At 32.1% G+C, this 26,811-nt stretch overlaps 1 protein-coding gene and 1 non-coding gene across 2 annotated transcripts in view; one reads left to right on the forward strand and one right to left on the reverse strand.

Annotated features, from left to right (window-relative positions):
* Nucleotides 1-2,552: 2,552 nt before the first annotated feature.
* Trnaa-agc (transfer RNA alanine (anticodon AGC)) lies at nucleotides 2,553-2,625 on the reverse strand. Its single transcript has one exon. It is a non-coding gene; the product is annotated as a tRNA-Ala (tRNA).
* Nucleotides 2,626-2,880: 255 nt separating this feature from the next.
* LOC129233527 (uncharacterized) overlaps nucleotides 2,881-26,811 on the forward strand; it is a 32,736-nt gene continuing 8,805 nt past the window's right edge. Inside the window, exons 1-5 of the mRNA XM_054867539.1 lie at nucleotides 2,881-3,005; nucleotides 5,141-5,211; nucleotides 19,125-19,271; nucleotides 19,505-19,666; nucleotides 22,493-22,572. Coding sequence (XP_054723514.1) covers nucleotides 2,972-3,005; nucleotides 5,141-5,211; nucleotides 19,125-19,271; nucleotides 19,505-19,666; nucleotides 22,493-22,572 — 494 coding nt within the window. The 5' untranslated portion in view covers nucleotides 2,881-2,971. The remainder of the gene's footprint in view (nucleotides 3,006-5,140; nucleotides 5,212-19,124; nucleotides 19,272-19,504; nucleotides 19,667-22,492; nucleotides 22,573-26,811) is intronic.

The following is a 26,811-nucleotide window of genomic DNA, read 5'->3' on the forward strand; positions in this document are numbered from 1 at the left end:
CGGCCGATTTCGCTGAAATTTTCACAATTTGTTCTTTTAAGTCCTGAAAAGGTTTGCAGACCAGTTCGAAAAAAAATCGATGAATAGTTCTTTTTTTTTTTCAATTTAGCCCAATTTTCACTTAAAATTCCCGACTATGGGGGTGAGAAATAATTGACATTTTAATTATTACATATCGTTGGAAGGGTAGAATTTTCCGCGTTCTACGCAATTTGTTTCAATGCTATAACTTAGTTACGGCGGGAGTTATTAGCGTTTTTACTTCGAATTCTTTTAGGCTTAGCTGAAATTTAGGCACTATTTCCTTCATTAAATCTATCAATAAAAAGTGAAGGAATTGTCCCACAGTTTTCTTTTTGACACCATTGGAAAAAGCGACATTTTTCACTCCAGATCTGACACGATCTTGGTCGAAAGTTTAACCCTCTATTTCCATTAGGAAAAAGTTACAAGCGAATTAAATGAAGTTCAAAAATCTGTTCTCTATTCAAGTTTTTAACCATTTTATCTTGCGTTTCCACGGTAACGCTTATTGAATCCATTGTTCATTTCCATCTTTCTTATTTTCAATTCTTAAACTTATTTTATTTTGTGTTTGTATGGTCACGTTTTTTCAATCCTTCTTTCTCATTTTATTTTAATTTCTTTAAAGTATTTTAATATCTGTCGTCATTGTTTGGGGGGGGGGGATTTTGCATGATGTTTTTTTTCTTTTATTTATGCCTGATTGTTGAATATACGTCACTTGACACACTATTTGTTTTCAAAGTAGACCGGGCAAAGCGGGCAACGCAGCTAGTCTTAATATAAAGCTAGGCATCGGGCTCAAGTTTCTTTTGAATTTCGTAACTTAATATTAGTTACTGTTCTTCTGCTTACTTAAGATGTGGATTTCTCTGCTCCCCAATAAATATGTTGAGCTAGTGGATGAGCACCGCTATACTCTTGAGCCCAAGAGTTTCCACCACGTAAATTTGTGTGTTTATAAGGTTTGATTACGGAAGAAGGAGGGGGGGGGGGAGGAACACTGAATACCTTAATTGGTCATTAACCCCATCACCCTAACGTTACCAAACATGACCTACAATTTTGTTTCTTTAATTTTGAAACTTTTTCGGTTGTGCACCTCGACTCTCACTCCCTACAAAATACCATTACAGATCGACTAAAATCTCGTTTATTGGACTTCAATTTCTTAAAATTATTTGGAGGTGAGCATCCAACCCTTGTCTGCATGAAATCACTGAAGATCAACTAAAATTGCGTTTTCAGAGCTACAATTTCGAAAATTTTCCGGGAAAGAACCCCCGGACCCCCCTCATTTCTGTAAGTGCAACATTACATTCACAACTACATTAATGTTTTTAAGTTTCTTTCACTGCATAAACTCTGTAGAGCATATATTTTTAATGATTTTACATCATATTCAGATTTTTCGTCAAATTCTGATTCTTAGACTGTTTTAGTTTATTGATCTCGCGATGAACCCGCTTACAAATGCCTAGTTTCATGTTTTTAATTTTAAATTTAATTTTATTTTCTTAATAATTTTATTTTATGTACATTACAATTTTTATTTTTTGCTTTTAATTTTTATGGGGAATTCGTGTTGTTAGACGCCAAGAATGATTAGTTTCTTTATCATCTAAATTGGAGGGGGGGGGGGGATCTTGCAAAGGTAAAATTTGGCTATGCCCCCCTGTCGGGCAAGCTTGCCCCTCCGTCGGGGATTTCCTAGCGCCACCACTGACGCACAACATCCCCTGGCATTCATTTGAATTTTGATGTCTTGCATTCAAATTAAAGTTTTCGCAATTATGATTATGATAGGTACCATTTGTAGAAACAAGAAACCCAACGAGTAGGGTCCTAACCACGGTTCGTGATTGCGAAATACATAATTTGAATTCAAGATGTCAAAATTCAAATAAATTCCTATTGATGGATGTTGGGGTTTTGTGTGCTGGATGTTTCGAATTACATTATTCACCAATATAATTAAGATAAAAAATTTAAATTAAGCGAACCTATGAACTAGAATTAATGAAAATATTTATTTTTGATTAATTTTTGTTCTTTTGTGGTGTTGTAATTTTTTATTCATTTCTTCTTTTTTCATTCCTACGTTTTTTTTTTTTTAAATTCGTTTTGAATTGGATTTTTTTTGTATTTGTCATTTAAAATTCATGCATGTTTCAATATCAATTAAATTTAATCATAAGAATTTTTATACAATTGATTTGGAATGCTATTTTTATTTTGTCGGGTATTAAAAATTTTTTTTTAAAATATTTTTCTCAATACAATTGCACACATTTTTTGGTTTTTATGATTACTTTATTAAATGTGATATTTGTGTTCTTTTTGCGTGTTATGTTAGCATACAAAAAAAAAAAAAAAAAAAAAAAAAATCGAAAAAGTGTTCTGAAATCTATGCGAATAATCAAGTACAAAGTGGGAAAAGAAAACTATAAAAAGGAAAAAGAACGGAAGGGGGTCGGGGGGGGGACTCATTATGAAACAGATAAAAAAAATTTTGAACTTTAAATTCTTGGAGGCGCCGGGTATCGATCCCGGTACCTCTCGCATGCTAAGCGAGCGCTCTACCATCTGAGCTACGCCCCCTTCAGAAGGAGAGAGTTTAAGAATCAAAAAATTCGTAGGCAGTTGCTCATATATCAAACAATTGCATAATTTTACTATGATTTACTGTTTTTAGTGATTATTTTGCAGCAAGTTCGAACTTGAGTGCATATTGACTGTTTTATATTTCATGGTTCTTTTTTTTCTGTGTTCGAAATTTATTTCCACATTTTAAAAAATTTGCCACCTTTACCTTTGCATATGAAGTTTATCCGTGATTGCAACTGCGCTAGAAAGAAAACATCTATTCCACGTGTTGGAGTTGTTTCTGTTATGTTGGTTTGTTGTGTAAAAGTTTTTGAGTAAACGTATTTTACATACTAACAGGATGACGAAATCCAAGAGGAATAAACACAAACGAAGTAGCTTGCATTTTATTATTCAATGCAAAGTATTAGTTTAAGTTAGTTGTTAGTTAACGTTACCCCGCTAGTTACAATTAATCGCGTGTTTTGAAAAGGTTTTGTTTTTACAAAATTTTCTATAGACATCCTCTTAAGTAGTATAGTGTTACACTGTTCACCAAGTGTGTATCAAGTTATTCTGATACACATATCTACCCATGGTTCAAAATTAGTAAATTAATGTAAGGCATCCCGGGCACCTAGTTTTAAATTTTTTCTAAGAGTTACCTACTGGTTTCCCGAAAATTTTCGAATTTTGACGGATGGATTGATAGCAAAAACTGCATGAAATCGAACGAAATTTGGCACTATATTATATGCCTATGTGCCCATAGGTGGCTAGTGCACCCAGGGCCCGATTCAGATATTGAGGGGTCCTAGGCCAAATAGTTTTTTGGGGCCCTCCTGTATTCAGACTTGAAAACTTTAGCCGTTCGCAGAATAAAATTTAGCCATAAACTAAAGTAATTTCAGCCATTTGGGGACTCAGAGGCCTATTCAGTAATCAGGCCCTGAGTGCACCAAAAAAATGGGGGGAGGGGGGGTCAAAGGAGGTTCGGGGACGGCAGCAGAAGTAAAGCCGCACCCCTACAGCCGACTTTTTTTATGAGTTGAAGTTTTGTGTTGTTATTAATTAAATGACCTTCAAAAAAATTAGGACACGTCCTCAAAAATTGGGATAGATGGCTATAGTAGATTATTTTCGTCCAATTTGAAGTTCCATTTTTCTTTTTACGAAATAGCTACTTGAAAAAAGCATAAAACCCATGCCATTAAGTCAATTCTTCGTTCTTTTTACATGTGAATCAATCAATTTTTATGATTTTTTAAATCTATCGTTAATTTTGAACCGAGAAAAGTGGAGGGTCAAAGCCTCTTTACTTTTAAAAGTGAGAGTGCAGTTGCACTCCTTGCCTCCCCCCATATAAGCCTCCTATGCCCCCTATGTGAACTGTTGCCCATTAATTTAGTTAGTTGCCAAAATATTCTACTAGAGCATAGTTTTTAAATTGTTCAAGCAGAGTTGCCAACTGTCAAATGTTAAGATGAATGTATTCATTCGACAAAAAGTTATAAACTTTTGAGCCTTTTTCACTAAATTATGAATTCATAAAGTGACCATTTATTTTTATTTTTATCTTAAATCAAAATGGAACATTAAACAATTTTAGGCTACTGCTTTGTATATTAATAAAAGAAGAAGAAGAAAAAAACCCAAATGGTTTACATTTTGTGTTTATTACAGAAAAAGGCAGAAATTAACTCTTGACATGTAGAGTTACAATTTTTAACGCAAGAATTTGTTTAAGTATATTTTATGCTATTTTTTTAAATAAGCATGAAATTTATTTTGGCAAGATTCACAAATAACTTTTTGCAATCAGCATTGCTTTAAAAACTGTAATGGTCAGCTGTTGTTTTAGTTCTTACAATTATTCACGAGGGAACATTACATTTTATTGGTGCATTAGAGCTGAAAAAGCATAAAATATATTCTATAATAAAAAGGAAATTCACATGGTCTAAATAATTGATGTGAAAATATATTTAAAAAATTCCACACAATCTCTCTTAGGGCAGACAACCTGCAAATGAGATGTAAAGATGAGATTTAAAACGAGACATATGGTCACCTTATTAATTGAAAATATTAGAAAGCATCATGAATGTGCTGAATACAAAGATTCAGAACATTTTCAAGAGAGGTTGCTATTGATTTTTATTATTTACCCTTTACTACGTTCAGTGAAGCACTGTTTATGTATTTTTTAAATTGATCCCTGCTGAGTCTGATACATATTAATATATATACCTATTATATGTTTTTTAATATGTACTCATTTTTTCATACAATCCCTTCAAAAACATATAAACAGTGCTTCACTATGTATCCTAGTTTACAAATCTTGATCACTAATATTTTAGGCTGAAATTCCAAAACAGTTCTAGGGAGTTTTTTTCTTTGATTTTAAATCCCATTTTCTCGTGGGAGTCAAAAATGTATTAACTATTATTTCATATGTTTTCACATGCTTTTGGAATGAGAATTTTGTTCACATTTTTTTCACTTACAAATTCTTTTATTTCTCTAGAGGTAGATAAAGCTGCTGAAGATTTAGTTCCTAATCAGCCCACTAAAGAAATTAATGTTTTGATTGAAGAGGTAATTAATTATATTTAATTTTCTGAATTAAATTACAACATTATGTTTCTATCCTTGTGTACAATGAAGTTAAAGCTATTTATCTCAAATTTCTTTTTTAATTCCTACTCTTAGTTCATACTCTCCTGACCAGGAAACATCACGATCAAGGAAATTCAAAAAAATTCCAAATTGGTGGCATTCGAAAGAGCATTGGAAAACATATTTATGGCACTGAAACTACGTGCCCTCGTGACCACGTTATCGAAATATGAGGTCATAAAAATTGCCGAAATTTTTAGTAAAGTCGCCAAATTTAGCGAGTTTTGTTCAGAAATGGAAGGTACGGCACGAATTCAACATCTGCATCTGACAAGACATTTCACTTCCATATTTGGTCACCACCAAAGCGCGTGAGAAAGAGCGCATTAATTCTTTACTCGGGGTGACTACCATGGCGCGGGGTGTCGTGGCACAGACTGCGGCATTGAAATTTTTAGGGGCTTGTGTTCCGGGATATTAACGTGCAACTGTATAGGGGAAAACGCCACCGCCCGAAATATTTGTTTTATTTTATTGTAAAAACAATGGAAATATAATGTATATTGACTTCAAATCATATTTTCTTTTGACGAATCCCCTTGACCCCGAGGGGAGTTCCTTCAAACATTTGTTTCCAACTACAGAAATGTGAATGAGGGTGTGTCTTTTGTTGCTTTTCGAATAACTAAAAGTAATTTTCTCGAACAATTTAATTTGAACCTCCCCTCTGTAAAATGTTATGGAGAAGGTCAAGATAAAAATGTCTTTTAGCATTTTAGGTAGTGGTAGTAGATGTAAGTAGATTTTTCTTCACTATTTTTCGTGGTTATTATTATTGGTGAAATATATTTTATTTCTAAACAAGGTTCTCATAAGTATTAATTATTTTTTCTTTTAGGTTCTGTGCAAAGCTAATTTGTTCTGATTTTTGACATTTTACTGTAGTAATAAAGCAAATTAAAATATACTGCAGTGAGAGGTTCCCCGAACTTAAACTTTTGGGAAAGCAAAAATTCTCAATTTACCGAAAGAAAATTCAAATTTTGTAATGTATGAAAAGTGACTTTCGGGAGTTAAAAAATTGTAATTATGTCCTCTAATTTGCCGAACTGTCAGACGAACTTTGTCGAATAAGGAAAATTTTTGGGAGGTCACAGTGAAATCCCATCAGTGCGCTCCTCTGCAGTCAACAAAAACGACCTAATACTACTGCGACCGATCTGTCATAGGGTTCGAGCACAAAATCTCGCTTAAAATTCCACAGATGTAATGATATTTCAGCATCCAATAGAACGTATTAACTGAATACATTTGAATATACCGTTCAAAGTTTAAAATTTTTTGTTATTCTTAAGACTGTCTGTTAAAAAACTGATGTTTAAAACTTTTATGCTTCTGCGGGTGAAATATTTCCACTGAAAAAGTTTATTCGATGATGAAACTGTTTTGAAAAAAAATATGATAACCGTAGAAAAACGATAAACACACTTTAAAGTCTTTTTTTTTTTTTTTTTTTTTGAAAAATCGTAAATCTGAAGTCTTCAACAGTATCTAAATACGAAGAAAACGACAATTTTAAAGATTGCAAACCATGTTCTCAAATTAAAAAAAAAAAAAAACGATTTCTGTCAGTTATTTCCAGTGTGTTTTTCGTTATGTGTATCGTTTTCAAGTTATATGTAAGCCTTCTAACAAGTCAAATAAAAAAAATAAAAAAAACTGTATTAATTTTTATTTTGCTCGTATTTGAATTCCCTTTTAACTTGAAACATAATTGGTAAAAGTGACTTCAGTATTTTTAAAAATGACTAAATAACATGCAATATGATGTGCATTTACGTTATAGCGACTTTCAGTTGCAGTGACAGACTTTTTCGAACTACAGGGGTTGTTGTAATGAACGTAGACTATAAAATTTTTGATAAGAATCTGTTGTGAAGTAATTTTCGACATCGTTAGTTTTGCTGTGCAAATTTTTGACATTTACTATCCGTTGTTTTCTTTTTTTTTTTTTTTTTTTGAATTATTATTTTTTTTTAATTAAAAATTAAACATTTTCGCTAGCAGTGGTCAGACAATAAAACTTCATGAATAATAATAACTTTTGAAAAAATAAATAAGAGCTGGGATACTACAATCCATGATCATTTTCTTTTAACATCAAAAACTATCCATTTTATTTTCAATATATAAGCTTTAATAAGCATGTTTTTTTTTTACTTATTCATTTTAATTACTTACAACACATTTCATAACAAGAGTACAAATTTAAATTAGTTACGTAAAGCACACTTGAAATGCACTTAAATTCTGAAATGCATTATTATCACGATTACACAGTTAAATCCTACGTTCAATTTCGTTATAAAGTTGTAGCTCCTCTGGATAAAGCTCTCTAGTTTCCATTTCACAGGCTTCATAGTTACTTTTAAATTTTACACACACAAGTAAAGGGTTAATTCGAAACATCGTTTACGCGCTTTGCAGATGACCAGAAATGGGAATGAGAGTCTTGCTAGACGCAGGCGATGAAATCACGTGGTATTTTCCATTTCTTGCCAAGTCTTTAAATTTGGCGAATTTTCGTAAGATTTCGACAAACTTTGACCCCCCATATCTCAAAAACTAAAGGACGAGGGCACACAATATTTGGGTCAAATTTTTTTCTAAAGATACTCTTTCGAATGCGATCATTTTAAACTTTTTTTATGATTACTGAGCTCGTGATGTTTCCTGGTGAGATATATTTATGTATCTAGTTCAAATTTTCAATTGTTAATAAAATACTTTTTGTCGACCCAAGTTCAAATATCCGATCAAGTTCATTTTTTAAAACTTATAGTGGAGGATACTTGATATTAAACTAGTTTTTTTCAAATATAATTCATACAAATACAAATACAAATGTGACGACCAGCAACAGGCACTGGGCCCAGCTAGGCTGGTCCTAGTCAATTAATTAGTCCCCAATGAAGATCAATGGCCCTCTTAAAGCTATCCACTCCCTTGCTCATTACCGCCTCTTCCGGTAAGCTATTCCAAGTGCCCACAACCCTGCTAAAGTAGTAGTTTTTCCTGATTTCCAAGTTAGCCTGAGATTTAAATAGCTTAAAACAATGACCCCTTGTCCTGCTTTCCCCGCAAAAATTTAATCCATTTACATCTTTCATTTTGACAAATTTAAATAACTGAATCATGTCCCCTCTGACTCTCCTTTGCTCCAGGCTATACATGTTAAGCCTATTAAGTCTGGTATCATAATCTAAATCTGAGAGTCCCCTTACTAATTTAGTTACCCTTCTTTGAACCCTTTCCAATACAAAAATATCTTTCTTCAGATAAGGCGACCAAAACTGAACAGCATACTCCAAATGAGGTCTTACTAAACTCCTATATAAAGGCAGAAGAACTTTCTTAGATTTGTTTGAAATAGATCTATTGATGAACCCAAGCATTTTGTTGGCTTTGTTACTAGCAATACTGCACTGTTGACTAAACTTGAAGTCCTGATTTATAAAGACACCCAGATCCATAACATTTTCTGCCTGATTTATGACTGAACCCTGTAAACGATATCTCATACGCTTATTTCCATGACCTAAGTGTAGCACTTGACATTTCCCTACATTAACTGCCATACCCCATTTATCTGCCCACTTAGTAATATGATCTAAATCCTCTTGCAGCTGTTTTACTTGTTCTTCATTTTCGACAATCCCCATAACTTTTACATCGTCAGCAAAACAATTCATGCTTCCAGAAATATTTTCATTGATGTCATTCATAAATATAATAAACAAAAGAGGCCCTAAAACTGATCCCTGAGGAACCCCACTTAAAACATCACTCCAATTAGAATGATTTCCTCTCACAACTACTCTTTGCTTCCTACCAGTAAGCCAATTTCTAACCCAAAGTAAAGTTTTTCCTCCTATTCCAATGTCAGCTAACTTGCTGAGAAGAGCAACATGCGGTACCTTGTCAAAAGCTTTTTGAAAATCAATATAAACAACATCTACACATTTTTTGTTATCCAAAGCTGAGGTAACCTTGTCGTAGAAATGCAATAAATTAGTAGTACAGGATTTACCTTTCCTGAAACCATACTGCAAACTAGTCAACAGACTATTAGTCTCTAAGAACATCATGATCTTAATTTTGATCAAAGTTTCGAAAATCTTACAAATCACCGAAGTCAAACTTACAGGTCTATAATTCCCAGCAATACCTTTAGACCCCTTCTTGAAGAGTGGCGTTATGTTAGCCAGCTTCCAGTCCTCTGGCACCGTCCCCGAGTTATAAGAAGCATTGAAAATATTCAAAATAACATCCACTAATTCCTCTGCACATTCAACTAAAATTTTTGGATAAATATTATCTGGTCCCGGAGCTTTAGTTGCTTTAATCTTTTTCAAATGAAATAAAACCTCCTCCCTGGAAAATACAAAATCCTCAAGCTGTATAATAGCTTGTGTCTTGTTAGTGTCAACTGTTGAGATACAGTTATCGTTAAACACACTGGAAAAAAAGTTATTTAGAACATTTGCAATATCCCTATCGTTTTGGATTAAATTTCCATGCTCATCAACCAAAGGCCCAATTTGACTGTTTCGAGCTTTCCCAGAATTAGCGTAAGCAAAAAACCTCTTAGGGTTCCCATCAATGTCATCTGCCAGCCTTTGCTCCAATTCCCTTTTCTGAATCCGTACCAAATACTTAAAATTTCGCCTTGCCTTACCATACTGGAGCCTCTCCGCACTCTGACCAGTTTCTTTAAACTTACGAAAAGTGGCTTGCTTATAATTAAGAGCTTCTTTAGTCTCCCTGGAGAACCACATGGGCCAAATTTTGGTACTAACACCTTTTCTCCTAAATGGAACATAGTCCCCAACGGTTTTAGCAAGTTTATCCTTAAATTCCGTCCACTGCTGATCTACGTCGCTATTTTCCAACCCTGACGAAAAAACCTCTTTCAAGCTCTGCCTAAGTGCAACAAAATCGGTGTTTCTGAAATTGGGCACAAACCTAAAATTCTCATCTTTGCACACTTCAAATTTAACCCGGAACCTAATGCTGTTATGATCACTATCTCCAATATGCTCCCCTACAATCAACCCCTGAACAAAACTACCTATGTCACAAAAAACTAGATCCAAAATGGCCTCCTCTCGAGTTCCCTGAGTTACAACTTGATCTAAGAAACAGTCACCAATTACTTTTAAAAATTCCTCTTCTTTGCCATTACCAGGATAAAAATTATTCCAATCAATACCCGGAAAATTGAAATCCCCCATTATGATAACGGATCCCTTACTAGACATGTCACTAATAATACGGTACATCTGTTCATCTTGTCCCTGGTTTGAATTAGGTGGCCTATAAATGTTTCCAAAGCGTAGCTTTATGCCCTTACTGCTCATCAACTCCAGCCAAACCATATCAATATCAGTAGGCTTATCATTTATGACCAATTCATTGCAAATAAAATTGTCTCTAACATAAAATAAAACCCCACCACCTCTTTTACCTACTCTATCCTGTCTGAATAAATTATACCCAGCAATATGTAATAACTCTGCATCAGATTCGGTAGCCCATGTCTCTGTAATTCCGATAACATCCAACTTCTCATCCATAACTATGCTTTTCAATTCATCCATCTTGTTCCTAATACTGCGAGCATTGGTATAGAAAACTTTAAGCATGCCTAAGTTGCTTTTATTTAACACCTTGAAATTTCCTAAATTACAATTGTTAACATTACTACTCTTGTTTGTCACTTTATTTCCATTTCTAGCAATACCCAAAAACATTTCATTCTCTCGATACCTGGTGCTTGAACCATGCCCCCCATTCCAACTTAGTTTTTTGACTCCGAAGCCCTTAAAATTAATCCACTAACCATTTTGACCCCTGTAGAGCTCAGATGCAGGCCATCCCTAGCAATCCAATCCCGTTTACAGTGACTCCATACATCAATGAACCTGATACTGCGCTTTTCGCAAATTGACTTCAGTAGCAAGTTCATACACCTCGCACGTTGATTTAGCCAGCTCCTATGGAGTATACCTGGGAAGCAAACCAACCACTTGGACATTCGTCGAAAAGCTGGTTGCTTTATCCAACAGGGATTCCCATTCCCTAGAAAACTCCTCATTTTTACTGTGGCCTACATCATTTGTTCCCACCCACAAAGTAACCATGTCCTCCTTATTCAATACTCCCTTCTTTTCAGCAACCATATTAACGTCTTTTACCCGAGCCCCTGGTAAACAACACCTAGCCACCTTACGCTTTACTCTCCCAACTGTGTTACCCACCTCCCTTACCATAGAGTCCCCCAAAATTACACCCTTAGTTTCCCAATCTAACTCCTCATTTGAAACTTCCCCCTGAATTTCTGGAACATTTATACCCTCTACAACTGGCTTACACCCTAATGCTAACTGGGCTTCCAAAACTAGCATCTTAAGTCTTAAGTCTGAGAGTTCAGCACATTTAGTGCAAATATAATCCTCTTCAAAAACAGACTCATTTTCCCCCTTATACAGGCAGAACATATGACATAAATCACAAGAGATCCACCTGTCCCCCTTCCCACTCTTTACCTCTTTCATAATGCAAATAACACCCATTTCTACTCAGTGAATATGTTCCAAAAGGCAAAACAGTAAGATAAAAATGCAAAAAAACACAGAATAAATACTAAAAACAGCAGTAAATAAACAGAGTTGCTACACCCAATAAAGCACACAAGATCAAAAACCAGGAGATCACCACATGTTAGGCTTAGCTCCAAAAAATGCAAAAACACTTCAAGAATACAATAACAGCAAAAATGAGCCCCCAAAACACAATAAAACTAAATTACATGATAAAGTGAAGTAAAAAAACCTAAAACTAGACAGTAATAATGAAAAATTATAGTAAAAAAATACTTATCAAATTAGCAGCAAAAAACACTCCCTGCATCACAGGCGCCCTCACTCGGTACTCGGCCAATACCGAGTAGTTGCAAAAAATTGAATATTGTCTAAGACAGATACTAAAATTTATAAAAAAAAAAAAGCAAGCATTATATTTTGCAATCATTTAGAATTAAAATGTATAAGTCTAATTTAAATTTTGAGAATAATGAAGTTTGTAATGCTTCAATGTATTTTAATGTCCCCAAAGTTAATCTTATTTATTAAAAATTATGCAAAAAAGGTATGTATAGAAAATATGGAATTTTTATATTAAAAATAAATTTTTGCTACAAACAAAAATTAGTTATAAAAAATATAAAAATACCTTTGCTTAAAAAATAAAAGGAAATAAAACAACGTTAAAAGCACAGTGCAGGAACACTGCAAACACGTGTTTTGGCGTTACAAGGAATTCCTTTTTCAATGCGCAAAATGGGAGCTCGTGGATTTAAAGGCATTGTGTCGAATGTCTTTACGTTCTTTAGCTCACATTTTATGCACTGAAAAAGATGTTCCTTGTAAAAGGGGGGGGGGGGGGGGGCAGAAACACGTTTGTGCAGTGTTCCTGCACATTTGTTTTATCTGCTTTTAAAAATTATTTATGTTTGGCAGACTAGAACTATAATTGATTGGTACCCCTGTCCTGCGGACAAAAAAAAATTGTCCTGTTAGTGTCTGCACTAGAGGGATTTTACTGTAATTTGTTTTTTCCAACTTGATTAATCATATCTTTTATTTATTTATTTATTTTTTATTTTAAAAATAATTTTTTTGTAAAATTTTTGACACAAACAAAATTGTTTATATAATGCGTAATTAAATTTCAGCAGGAATTTAGTTTTAAAACTATTATATGGACAAGGAGGTCTATACTACTATTCCGATAAGTTCAAAATTCATCACATGTGTGTCGGTGGTTTTTCTTAAAACATAGTTGGTACTTGGTAACTCGGTACTCGGCCTAAGTGCTACTCGGTACGTCTCTAAAAGTGATATAGTGAAATAGTTACCTTTCTTTTAGCGCCACCACCTATCTGGTAATATTTTAACTTTGTTGTAGAATATGTAGTCAATACCAGTTGGGAAAAAGAATGCTGCCAATGATTAAAGCATGCGATAATGCTGACAATTTTCAAAAATGTATACTATTTTTTTGTTGTTGTAAGTCAAAAATTATTTTTGATATTATAAAATGATAAAGCTTTTGTTATTGACATTTTAAACATTAATGAAACCTTCAGATATTTGGCGATTTTTATTTTATCCTTATATATTATTTCTGTAACCTGTTTTTTGTTTCTACGCGAGATTATCCTCAATTCTTGATCGATTTCTTTGATTTACACCTTATTTTAAAGCTAATCGTGCAGGCTACTGACGAAAAATAGACCCACGGTCATAAAATTGTTTTTTCGGGCAAAAAAACCTGTTTTAAAGAACCAGAATGAGGTTTTCGGTTAAATTTATAACATTAACTTGCACCGTGACCGACAGAGCTGAATAGCTTGATAGGCAGAGCGTTCTCCTGCTAACCAGGAGAATGTGTGTTCGGGCCCACGTCCGGACAATCTGCATCAAAAAATTAGAACCAAATGATGCCAAATTTGAGGGAATAGAATAAATGAGATGGAAACACTCCATGCTGTTATGAAAACTTGTTTCAACATGAAGCAAAGTTGATTCTCAATTGTAAGGTTTTTTTTTTCTTTTAAAGCTTTGGCTCCGGTAAGAAAATTAAAGCGTAATGTAAGCGAAAATATAAGTATCAGGTTTAAGATTTCAGGCTACAATGGAATTGTTTTTTGTTCAGTAAAACATAATAATCGTTTGTTGAAATATAGATTCTTCTAATGAGTTTTTGACTCTTTGTACAAATAAAAAAATTACTACCTCAACTTAAAGGGTAATATATATATTTTTCTTCTTTTTGTAAAAAAACAAAAAGCGTATCACATTTTTACTACAGTTGAAAAGCTACGCTTAAAAAAGAACTTAGTTCAAATTATTTTGTATTTTAACCGCGTGCTGTTAAATGATGAACACGTGCTGCCATCTAAGCCATAACGGTTCAAACAGCCTGCGATAACAAATTGTAGAAATTTAAAAAAAATAAAAACACTTCTCGGCAAGAAAAAAAAAATTGAAAATTAACCTGTGGGCTTTTTTGTTCCTGGTAGAGCGTTCGGCTATAAATTGTCTGAACTTCGGGCCAGTTCGGCTGTCCGACATAATAGCAAATTTACATTAATATTACGCATTACATGTACTCATAACATACAACAGATAACATACATAATAAAATAAATGCAGTGGGAAAGCTATTTGGTGTTTCGACTCCTTTATGCAGGCTACAGTTATCATTCAGATAAGTTGACTGCTAATCGAAAGGTTTTCTTCCTTTTTTTTTTTAAAGCTTTGAATCCGTTCAGACCACTGAGCATAATGTAAGCATAAAAAAAAGTAGATATACCTCAAGGGAATCCTTTTTGTGCAGAAAAAACATTTTCATTGTATGCTGAAATGTAGATTTTTCTAATAGCAATGTTTGAAATTTGTACAAATGGAAAAATAATATGCCAAATTAAAACTACGAGTTTCATAATCTTTAATTATTTATTCGAATACGATAGAAAACATTAAAATTACTATCAACTTCATTAGTAAAAAATCATTTTCTACTCCTCTGCTTTCGGCTGAAAAAAAAAGCATTTTGTCTACGTTCGAAAAAACGGACTAAGTTCAACTGGTTTTGGTTTTGAATTTTAAGTGTTCGATTAAAAGAAAAACAAGTGCGGCCATTTAAGCCGTATTGGTTAAAGAAGCCTGCTACGGGAAAATTGTTGAATATTCAAAAATAAAAACACTTATTTTTTCAATCGAATTTATTACTTCTCTAGAATGTTTGTTTCAATCACTACGTGAGATCTTCCTCATTCTTTAATCTAATTCCATGTTTTACGAATAATTTTAAATCGTATCATGCTGGCTAATGACAAAACATAGACGCATGATCTTATTATATTTTTTCGGCAAAAAGCTTTTTTTACTGTGTTTTATTATGCATTCCTTAAATGAATAGCATTCGAAAAGGAAGGCGCAGTTGCTAGATTTGTTGGAGCGTCGTACTGTTAATCAGAATGGTGCCAGTTCGAATCCGTGCCACTAAATATCTCTTTAATGATTCTTTTTTTTCCGTCAGATGCTCACATGGGCAGGACTGTATTTGCCACAACCTGTTTTTTCACATGCAAAATTACTGATTTTTCACGTGTCACTCAGCCACACTTTTAATGATATTTATATTTGCATTGAAAATACGTACAACCAAAAGGGGAGCGATGATCAAATTATCACAACGTTGTATTTAACGAGGTTTTGTTACTGATGTCTTCAAATTACATGCCTTCTCTTGTGCGCTTACTTTTTTCAGTTTTTCTTCCTAATATTCTTTCTTTGAAATTTTTAAAGAGCGAAATGCCTTATGAAACGATTCGAAGTACAGTGCGGAATTCTGCACGGGTCGACTAGTAAATATTAAGCTAATTTGTATTTTAAATATTTTCTACAATTGGTTAAGTACATGCGTGGCAAAGTGCAATATTTTATTTCCTCACTCAATCATTTGCTGCATGGGCAGTTCTCAAAAGGTGGAGACAAACACAGACCTCAACTTTGAAGTTTTAACACCAAATAATTTTCATTTTAATTAACTGAGAAATTTTTGAGTTAAATGATAATACTGTATAGAGACAAGAATTGACGTAAATTATGGAAAAAATGCTCTTCAAATACCCTTAAAAAATATTTTCTTTGCTAAAAGGCTCACTTTTTTGGACATTCAAAACGTTAACTGAGCAAATGTACCATCAATATATATATATATATATATATATATATATATATATATATATATATATATATATATAAAATAAATTATTATTATTATTTCCATATGTTTAAAAAAAGGGGGGGTATGAATCTCAAACTGAATAATTTTTTGATAATATTTTCCTCAAATTACAAAAATAAAAACACATTATTTATTTTTTAAACGAAAAAAAAGGAAGTTGGAAGTTTGTATGTCCAAAAGTTACTATCTGGACAATACTATTATTTGAGAACTAAATATATGATTTATATGCTTTAAAAGTATTTTCCAATCCTCAAAATCAATTTTTAATTATTTTAAAGTGTTTTGATATGTTTTTTCTGCAGTATCTTTTAGAGCAAAATCATTTTTCGTAAACAAATATGTGAGATGTCCAAATTGCATTACGATCTAGACGCCAATAATTCTGTCCATTTAATCATTATTATAAATGATCTTCTGTCTTATAACCTAAATAAAAAAAGACTATTATAATGTTAATTTCTTCAATCCATTGGAATTTTGCACAATTACAGTCAAATCGCGCTACAATGTGATTAAACTTATGCAAAATGGCTATAACGCGACGTTTTTCACAAGCAACAAATTTTAGAGTTTTCGTGAGTTCCTCGGCCAACAACACGAAAAATTTTCAGCAGAATAATTTCGGTAGAGATCAGATCAAGTCTTTCGTCTTCTGAGGAGTTGATTGATGTGCATCAGGGCTGATAGTAGACTCAATTAAAATTTTCGGAAACTATGGAGGAAGCTCAGAACTTCCGTTAAAGCTCTTCAAATATGCTTACAAAAATCATTGAAAAAGCCATTTTAAAAGTTTTTTTTTTCTAATTTATTAGTTTTACAATGTGTTGTCAGCTCATAATTTTTGAAAACAGCAACCTTAAATTTTGGAAACACATTCTCTGGTGTGCATGCAGCATGCACTGTCAAGGGAAGACTGATAACAATCTGATTGCGGATCATAAATTATCATCATCTTCATTTTTAAGTTACGGGTACAGATGCAATTACTGTATCTACTGCACAGTACTATTATGGTGCTGAATTGTATTATTACTACGAACTGTACATACTGTACTGAAATATGTTATATCTCTCTCTCCCCGTTGATCACTGATTTTGTGCATCGTAACAGTATTTTATGTTGAATTATACTGCTTTTTTAAAATAAAAATTCAGTCCTTTAAGTAAGAAATGGTAATATATAGTTAAAAACCCATTCACAAAACAGTTTCAAGGGTCTTTATGAATGCACTTCATTATGAAAAATAATGTAGTATGTTCATAAAACAGTTTATATACCAACCCTTTTCCCCAACGCAAAATTTCGACTTACGCGAGGGGTCTTGGTACACATCCCTCGCGTAAGTCGAAACTCGACTGTAATACGTTTTTGCATTTAGCATTATATAAATAACAGTAGAAACACAAGTTTTGATCGTAATGTTCGCAATTAAGTAAACAAAATGGCGGCAGCTGATAACTCTGCAACATTAAGAACATGATCATCTGTTATTTTGCTGATATTTTGGATAAAATTTTTTCAAATTACGACAACAAATCAATATCAAAACAATTATTTATGAATAATTCTTCAATGTTTTACTATTTAGATATTTCTCGCTTTGCACAAAAATCGCCATGCAAACCAAAGGGTTACCAGCAGGGAATTCCCCTTTTCGAAAACTGCATGAGTTTTGGCAACTTAATCACACTGCTTTGGCAAAATAGACGGGTTTTTTTCTCGGATTCTGCGAAACCATAACAAAATTTTATTATTTAAAGACCAGTATATAAAGTCATTCAAGTACTTCATAAATCCTCTATTTTTCATTGCAGAATTTAAAAATAGATGAAGTTTTCATAGGAAAAGGTCAAAAACTGAAACTTACATTACGTTGATGTCCAAAATCTGTTACCTACTGGACAACTATGTAGAAAAAATGTTACCTACAGACCGATCATTAAATTTACTATTTATTAATTTTCATAAATACCTGCTGTCTTTTTACGCTTATATATGATGTTCTAGGTGTACATACTATGCAATAAAAACAAAATTGATGTTAAATTTCAAAATTTTAAAAATTGCTCAGAATTAACTTTTTTGTTCCCAACTTTTGAGAACTACCCATATTACTTGCATTTTGATTTATTAATTAATGCATTTACATGCATTCATTTTGTAATTTACTTATTTATCTATTCATTCCTTTATTTTATTATTCATTCACACTTTTACTCACTCATTTATTTTTCTTCATATATTAATTTATTTGTTTAATTATTTGTTTATTGTTTTATTCTTTCCATTTATTCACTCAATCTTTTATTCACTGGTTTATTTAATAAAAAAGGTTTTTTTTTTTTCAATCAAATAGAAAATATTTCATTAGAAAAATATTTTATTTTTCACTCTGCGCCCATGAAAAAAAAAGTGAAAATTTTCCACTTTTTTTGAATGCAAAAATTTGCTGCCAATAATAAAAATTATTGTGTTAATACATGTTTTATTTTCAAATACAATGTTCTTTCTGAATGTACTCGAAACATTTCCAATTTTTTCATTTTGAAAACGCTCAGTCATCTTAACTATTTTACTTTGCCCCCACATTCTCCTAAAAACATATTTATATTAATTGTACTCATTTAATTAAAAGTAACAGTAAAGCAAAATGAATCATTTTAAGCTTCAGGTTGATCATAACTCCTTCCCTTAAATCATTTCTGCATAAAAGTTACTGCAAACAAATGCTTTCAGGAAGGAATTATGACACCACCCCAAAGTGAGTGCTGATTTTTCTGGAATAGGACCGAAAAATTCTTAAATTTTTTTTAAAGACTAGAGATCTAACAAGAGGTAACCCTTTTAAGATTAATGCTTAATACTTCTGATGCAAATACTATATTATCTTAGGCACAAAATGTTATTGATAGGGAAAGGTTATAAACAATTATTGATGTAGCACTGAAGTCTTCAAAACTTTTTTCAAGCAATTGCTATTTTTTCTAATTCATTCCTTTTAATTTTTCAGGCAGAATCTGCTATTGATACATTTAACTATGACGAAGCTGATTCTAAACTGACTGAAGTATTGAAAATAAACCCAGATGACACAAAAGCATTAGAAATGCTAGCTAGTGTGTACATAGAACAATGCAAATGGCTTGAGGCTGAAAACGTATCCTTCATATTGTCCTGCTTTTAAAGAAGTTTGTACCTAAAAGAAATTGTTAAACTCACTATTTAATATCTCTTATAACTAATAAGGATATCTTTTTTAAAGTTTTTCTTTCTTTTTTTTTTTATTTTTAATTCTGTAAGAATACAATAGCTTAGCTCTTAGAAAGGAAATTCTTCAGAGGTTTTAGAAACCTATTGTTGTGTAATTTTAATTTTCTTAACCAGCCATAGCTTTTGAAACATTGCATAGAAATTGCACCTTCTGTTGGATATTCAAAATTCTTTTCTATGGCTCAACTTTGTGATGGGAAAGAAGCTTTAGAAAATTATCTAAAAGGTGTTGAAATAATAGAAAAGGAACTAGAAAATGTAGAAAATATTTTACCTTCTGAGGTAAGTGCTTTGTTTTGATGATGTTACATGGGATTAGAATCTCGGATCTAAAAAGGTATATCAGCCATTATCACCTAGGTTTTTAATTTTTATTTTAGTTGCAGAATCTAGCTATTTTATTAATCAAATAAGACAGTCAAGGTGAATAACTGTTAAAATAATTTGCATATATACAGGGTGTCTCAAAAGGTTGTTGACAAACAGGACATGCTGGTATGTCATATGTTGAACAAGATGTAAGGTAATAGTAACATATTTGCAAAAGCAATGTTGGCGTGTTACTTGCTGACAAAGCCAGACACTGATGGATGCACAGCATGTCGAATATTTATTACACAAAGACAATTTTACACAACATTTTAGTTTTCAAGGAAGACTTATCGTTGTTTAAATTTGAGATTTCCCCCTTTACATATGCATGAAAATCTATCTTTATGCCAAATTTCAAGTATGTGAGACCCTTCGAAGTTCGTAAACATTTTGATGAGTGAGTCAGTCAGTGTAAAAAATGACACTTTTCAGATCTTAATAATCCTATAACTATAAGAGGTACATTCATGAAATTTAGGATAATAGGTCTGCTATGCAGCTCTATTAGACATACAAAATTTCAAGCACGTAGATTTAATAGTTTTTGAGAAATGAGAGGATCAAAAATAGCTTGAAATGGTTTGTGTAAGATACACACTGGCAGATGTGTCGCCTGATTTCCGAAATTGGCTGACACATTACGGTGTGTCTAAATATGTGACATATTGTTCATCCGTCAGTGTCCAACTTAGAGTGCATGTAGTGCTTATGTGCAGGCTCGTGTTTGTGTGTAGGGAGTTGTGTGCAGTTATGTGTATGTGTAGACTTTTGTATGCATGTTTTGTATTGCATGTGTGTGTAGGTGCATGTGTGTGTATGTGGGCATGCATGTGTAGAACCCAGGGCTGTGGAGTCAGAGTCTAACAGATTTTGAGGTTAAGGAGTCGGAGTCGTTCGAAAACATGTCAACTCCAACTCCGAGTTTCTTTTTTTTCTTTAATTTTCACTGATTCTCCTTGCATTTTCTCATATCTGGCTACCAATTAATTTGATTACATGTATAAAAGTCTGCTAATAAGAAAATAATTGTCATTGTGGCAATTAGATGACTTGATTGTACATCAAGCTTTCTGTAACAGCTACCTACACCAACTCCTAGTTTGCTTTCTTTTTAGCTTTAAAGATGATGACTCATAGCAACTGTCAGCAAATAGTTTTGTTGCCTAACATTTTCTAAGTAATCACTTTCAAATAAAAATAATATATTTTTTACCTCGATCTCAGTTATAAAATAGTAAAAAGAGTGTATGCATCGCTTGAGCAAGTCGGGAAACTTCTGAGGGTGCTTGGTAAATTCAAGTAAGTGTTGGCACGAAAGCACAAATCCAAAAGATTCGATAAAATATATTTTTTTTAATCTAGAGACTTTATCTAAGAAAGCTTGGTTATCACTAAAAAGTTCAAAATTAAATCAGTACATGATTTATTGGTTACAACACTGAATAATTGTAGTTAATCCAAAAATCTTCTTATTAAGGTTAATTCTAAAGCTGCCACTAAAATAAAAATAAAAAATTTAGCTTAGAAATGTAGGTATAGTTAAAGTTATTCTTACAAAGTTGTAACCGCCGCATTTTGGGTAAAATTTGCTCCAGACGTACATGTACCGACTGCTCTCCGCAATATAGTGCAATATTTTTGTTTAAATTTTTAAGATTAAATTTAAGATTTGTTATTAGGAAATGTTTTCAGAATTAAAGTATTCCAATTTTTTAAACACTGAAATTAAGTTGAGGTGTCACCCATCAGATGGGCATAATCCGGGGGGTAGGACAGCCCCCTTCTCAAAAAAAAGTTTTTGAACTCAGCAAAAAAAAAATCGCTCAAGTTACAGCTTTCAAAAATTGAAAACCCAAGATTTGAGCAACATCTATTTGTTAAACATTAAAGGGAAGCAAATTAATCCTATTCATTTTTTTAGTGGGGTTTTAAAGTATTCTCACTTTAGAAATTGCAAATATTGGATACTTTAATTTTCAAATTGAATTTCTAACATTGTGTACATGTTAGGTTTACAATAAAATATAATGCGAAAATTTCATAAAAAAAGACAATCTCTATTTAGGAGTTTTCCCCCTTCCCATGAGGGGGGGAGGGTTGGAAAAATAAATAAATAAATAAAAAAGCCGGACTTGGAGTCAGAGTCGGATGGTCCAAAATTAAGGAGTCAGGAGTCGATCATTTCTCTTCCGACTCCGTAGCCCATAGGGTAGGACCATAAAAATTATTTCATGCTACCCACATTTCATGTATTTCATCTTATCTGATAAATTATTAAGTGATTGTTAACTCACGAGACCGAAAGAATATTTCACCTTAAACGATATTTTCACATAAGGGGATTAGTGCTAGCGAGGTTTGACTGTATTACTGTTATAATTTGTGGTTTGCAATAAGTGCTCAATCTTCACACCTTCCTGAATAATTATGACCGAATAATCATTTGAGAACTCTGCATTTATGTATAATGAATAAATGTTTTGTGATACATTAAATAAATAATTGGAAAATTTTTTAAACAAATTTTACAATTTTTAATGTTTTTCTCAAATTTTGTATTATAATGAGTGATTGTCCTATTTTTAAGTCATGTAAAAGCAAAAATACATTTTTGCAATTTCTTCGTACATAAAATGAAAACGTTTATTTGTGTGCTGAACTACTTTTTTATGACCACTTAGGATCAATTTTTCTTGTGATCAATTTTACATATGAAGCTGTCTTTATTACTTATAGGAGAAGAATAAACCTTCCCTGCAAAGAAATTTATCTGATGCATATTGTTCCATTGCTGAAATTTATATGACAGATTGTTGGTAAATTTTTTGATTATTACTATGATAAAAATTCATTTTTCCCACCACCCTACAACCTTGAATGGTTGATTAATATATTTTTTGTAACATATATATATATATATATAGATATAGATATATATGTACAGTGAAATCTCGTTACAAGTACCGATACAAGAAATATCTGCTACAACAAACAAAATGTTTGGCCCCATTTTTTATCCCATTGAAAAAATATATAAAAACCCTCATTTTAAATAAACCAATTTTTCAAAAATTCATTACAACAAAATAACGTCAGTTTGAGTATTTTGTATTTATTGCTGTTTTTTTTAAATCAAAAAACTGATTTTACAAGTCGTAACATGAAAGATCCAACTGTACTTTCGAAACAGAGCTATTCAAGGTGGAAATCAGCTCATGCTGAAACGTAAGCTGATATGAGACACCTAAGGCCATTGTTTAGCGATGCACAGTTGATTTCTGCATGCCAAATGTGAGGCACAATGCGAATTTGCAAAAGAAGTCAGCAAGATTTCTGCTTTTCTTGTGGTCAGTAAAGTAAGGATCATAAATTAGAATCTTTTAAAATATCCTCTGGGAATAAATCTCTCGTACGAAAGAAAATAACACTTTTTCTAAAGACAACCAATGAAAATAAAATGTCAGTGTTCAATATTTTCCTCTTTGTTTTTTCAGAATAAATATTGTGTTTAATTATATTTTAGATCATTATTAACGGTAAATGTTGCATATTTATTCACATTAGAGTGTAGATTTGCAAAGTTAACATTTTAAAATGAATAAAGTTTTAAGGTCATTCCGTTACAACGAAAAATTTTATTGGTCCCTTAGAGTTTGTTGCAATGGCAGTTCACTATTTATAGTCTTGCTTTTTCCATACATTAATCTTATAGTTTGAATGCTATTTTAAATTTTTTATTTAAACTTTTAGTGGTAGGTATATTTTCTTAAATGTTTATCTTAACTGATAAAAATTATGTTGAAAATTCAGTGCCCATCACTTTACTTTTTAAAAGATCATGTTAATTAAAAATGTTATTTCTTATTCCAATGCACTTAAACTCAAATTTGGGCTTTTCGCATTTAAACTGACTTTTAAATTCATTTTTTAAATCATTTGGTTGGATAATTTGAAATCTGGTCTAAAATGCAATAAAAAGAAAGGTAAAAGGAAAAGAAGAAAAGTTGCAATTTCTAAAATTTCTTAACTAGAAATTTATTCAAAATACAATAAACTCCCGATTATTGGTGGTGGGTTTATCCACTGTTCGGATCCGTGGGTCTTTTCACTATTTTTTTTAACGGTCATTAAATGTTTTTTAAACTTATGATTGTGTTATTGTTCGTTTTTAGCTGTTACATTTTTATCTTTTTTACATTCAATGTTAGTAGATGGAATGTAGCAATGTTTTTAGCAAAAATTTAAATGTATGTGGGAATGTTATTCATATTTTTTAGCTATTGTATACAGTAGTATCGTTTTTTAACTGTTATTTGGATTATCCGCAGTTTTCGCTTATTCGTGGTTACCATGCCACCCTATTCCGATAGTTTACTGTAAATAATTCACTGCTCACCTTTTGTAAGTGTAACACTGCTTATAAGTAGGCCCCCAAGCTTTTAATCTCATTTTTTGTACCAAATATTTCAGCTCATACATGAACAAATATGGTAAATAATTTAACTATAAAGTAAAACAACAAAATTATTGTTTTTTTTTTAAATTAAAGTTTTCAAATAGAACACAAAATTTTTACATTATCCTTTTTTTTTATGCATTGTATAGCAGACTAAAAATTTTAAGGAAGTTTCTCTAGAAAAAAAATTATTTCCAATATCCAGAGTTTGCCGATATATATCAGTCAATATATATTATGGTATGTATCACGATATACATCCGATATTTATTTTGAAAATATCGTGATATTTTGATATTTATTTTTTCAACTATGGTATTTTCAGTACAAAAAATATATTAATCATTGTAATATTGTTCATTTATTAATAAAAATAACCGAAAAGTTATGCACTATATTTTTATGATGTATTTATACATCATTGATGTAACAAAGTAATATAATATTCCTTTTTTATTTTATATTCATAACATGATTAGTAATGTAACAATTTTAAAGTGCCTCATTAAATATTATATGTTGGTCAGAAAAAAAGAAAATGTCTTATGACTGTGCACCGACTAAAGCATACTTTTTTATTTCTGAATCGTATAACTGTGTCAAAGCGGCTAACAGAAGAAAAATGAGTACAACAGCTAATGTTAAATGAACTCCATTAAAATTGATAAAAAAAATTAAATGAAATATTTGATATAAATAATGAAAGAAGCATTTTAAGTCTACATATTGTAATAACAATGTAAGAAAATAAGAGTGATTTGAGGATTCATTTACCATTTTGAAGACTTTAGTTTGTGCTGATTGAAAATATCAAATAGGTATCAAAATATCCAATATATATCAAAACATCAACATTAGATATTTTCAATATTTTCGAAAACTATCACGATATTTTCGAACCCTGACAATATAAGAATGAATGAAAACAAATTTTAGAAACATCCTTTTAATGACAATATTACTGAAACAACACATTTTTAAATATAAAAAGCAACTCAATTTTTCAGTATTTCTACTGAATGTTTGTAGTGATTTTTGAGCGAACCAAATATTCTATTCTGTAAAAAAAAAAAGTTGCTTTATCTAAAAGAATTTGATAAAACTAAGCCTCCCAACTAAGCTCCCCCTTGAGTTTTGACTGTTGGTTAAAGCATTAGTATTCAACATCTGTCGGTGATTCTCGTGCATGCAATAGGCATGAACTTGAGGACCCCCGGGGTTCCACGGACCACAGTTTGGGAAACTCTGATTTAAACATTATTTGACTTAAACAGCATTAGCCAATAAAAGAGATTGTGTACCACAAATGATAAATACTTGCTAATGAAAGTTTACTATGAATGCAAGTGGTGAAATAATTTTGAAATTTGTCCTTTCTTTTACGCAGTGTCGGATAATAATTGTCAGATTTTTAGAGACAAAAAGCTGATTCTTGCAAGTCAAATTTTTACTGCAAGTTTTAGAGCACATTTTCCTTTTATTCATAACTAGTGGCACCCGCACGGCTTTGCCCGTAATAGAAAAATTAAAAGGTCTTTTGGTTCGCCTGTATATTTACAAATAATGTATGGCGAATTTTCTTGCCAATTGGCTTGTAAACGCGTTACAGTTCCACGTTATGATAATTTCGTATCTCGCCAATTGGCTTGTGCCCATGTTACGGTTCCACGTTATGATAATTTCGTAATTTATCATAGTTTTTTTCTTAAAATTGAAATAGAAAAAGAACCACATCGAATTTTCGAAAAACCGCTTCGAGGTGCACACCCCCATGCTACAAACTAACTTTGTGCCAAATTTCATGAAAATCAGCCCAACGGTCTAGGCGCTATGCACGTCACAGACATCCTACAGACATCCTCCGGACAGAGAGACTTTCAGCTTTATTATTAGTAAAGAAGATAAAAGACTTCTCTATTCTGGGTGAAGAAATCATACTACTAAATGATACGGTAGAATTGCTTGATTTAAACCAGAGGTTCCCAAACTTCAGACCTCCGCGGACCCCTTCGGAAAAATAATGAACTTCGCGGACTCCAGCCTCCCCCCCCCCCCCCGGCGCTCACAAGATTGATTTGACAGTGAAATCTATTTTTTTTTCCTTTAAATTTATTTATTCATTGTTCTATATATTTTTCAGAGCTCTTGTCTGATTTTCATTTCTTACATTATTATTTTGAATTATAGAAGTAAAATTCTGTTTGAAATTCAGTCAGGGATAAAAATGTTATCTCAAAATTTCTATAAACAAATTTACTAATAAAAATGAACTTTTGAAGTTAGTGAACAAAACACTGTTAGCCTAGTTTAAGTGTGTTAAGTTATACATACAAAATCAATTAATGTGTAGTGTGGTTGAGTTCTGGGGGGGGGGGGGGACTGCGTTCTGCATATACTTCAGCAAGAATCTTTTTATTCCTCATAAATGTGCTTTCTTTTTGAATTAAAATACTGTCACTAGTCCTTCAATCTCAATTCCTTACATTTAAGGTTTTAGCTAGATAGCACTGCGGACCCTCTGGCATGGACTTGAGGACCCCCGGGGTCCACTGACCACAGCTTGGGAAACTCTGATTTAAACATTATTTGACTTAAGCAG

The sequence above is a fragment of the Uloborus diversus genome, unplaced genomic scaffold (assembly GCF_026930045.1).
Source record: "Uloborus diversus isolate 005 unplaced genomic scaffold, Udiv.v.3.1 scaffold_500, whole genome shotgun sequence".
Lineage (NCBI taxonomy): Eukaryota > Metazoa > Arthropoda > Arachnida > Araneae > Uloboridae > Uloborus > Uloborus diversus.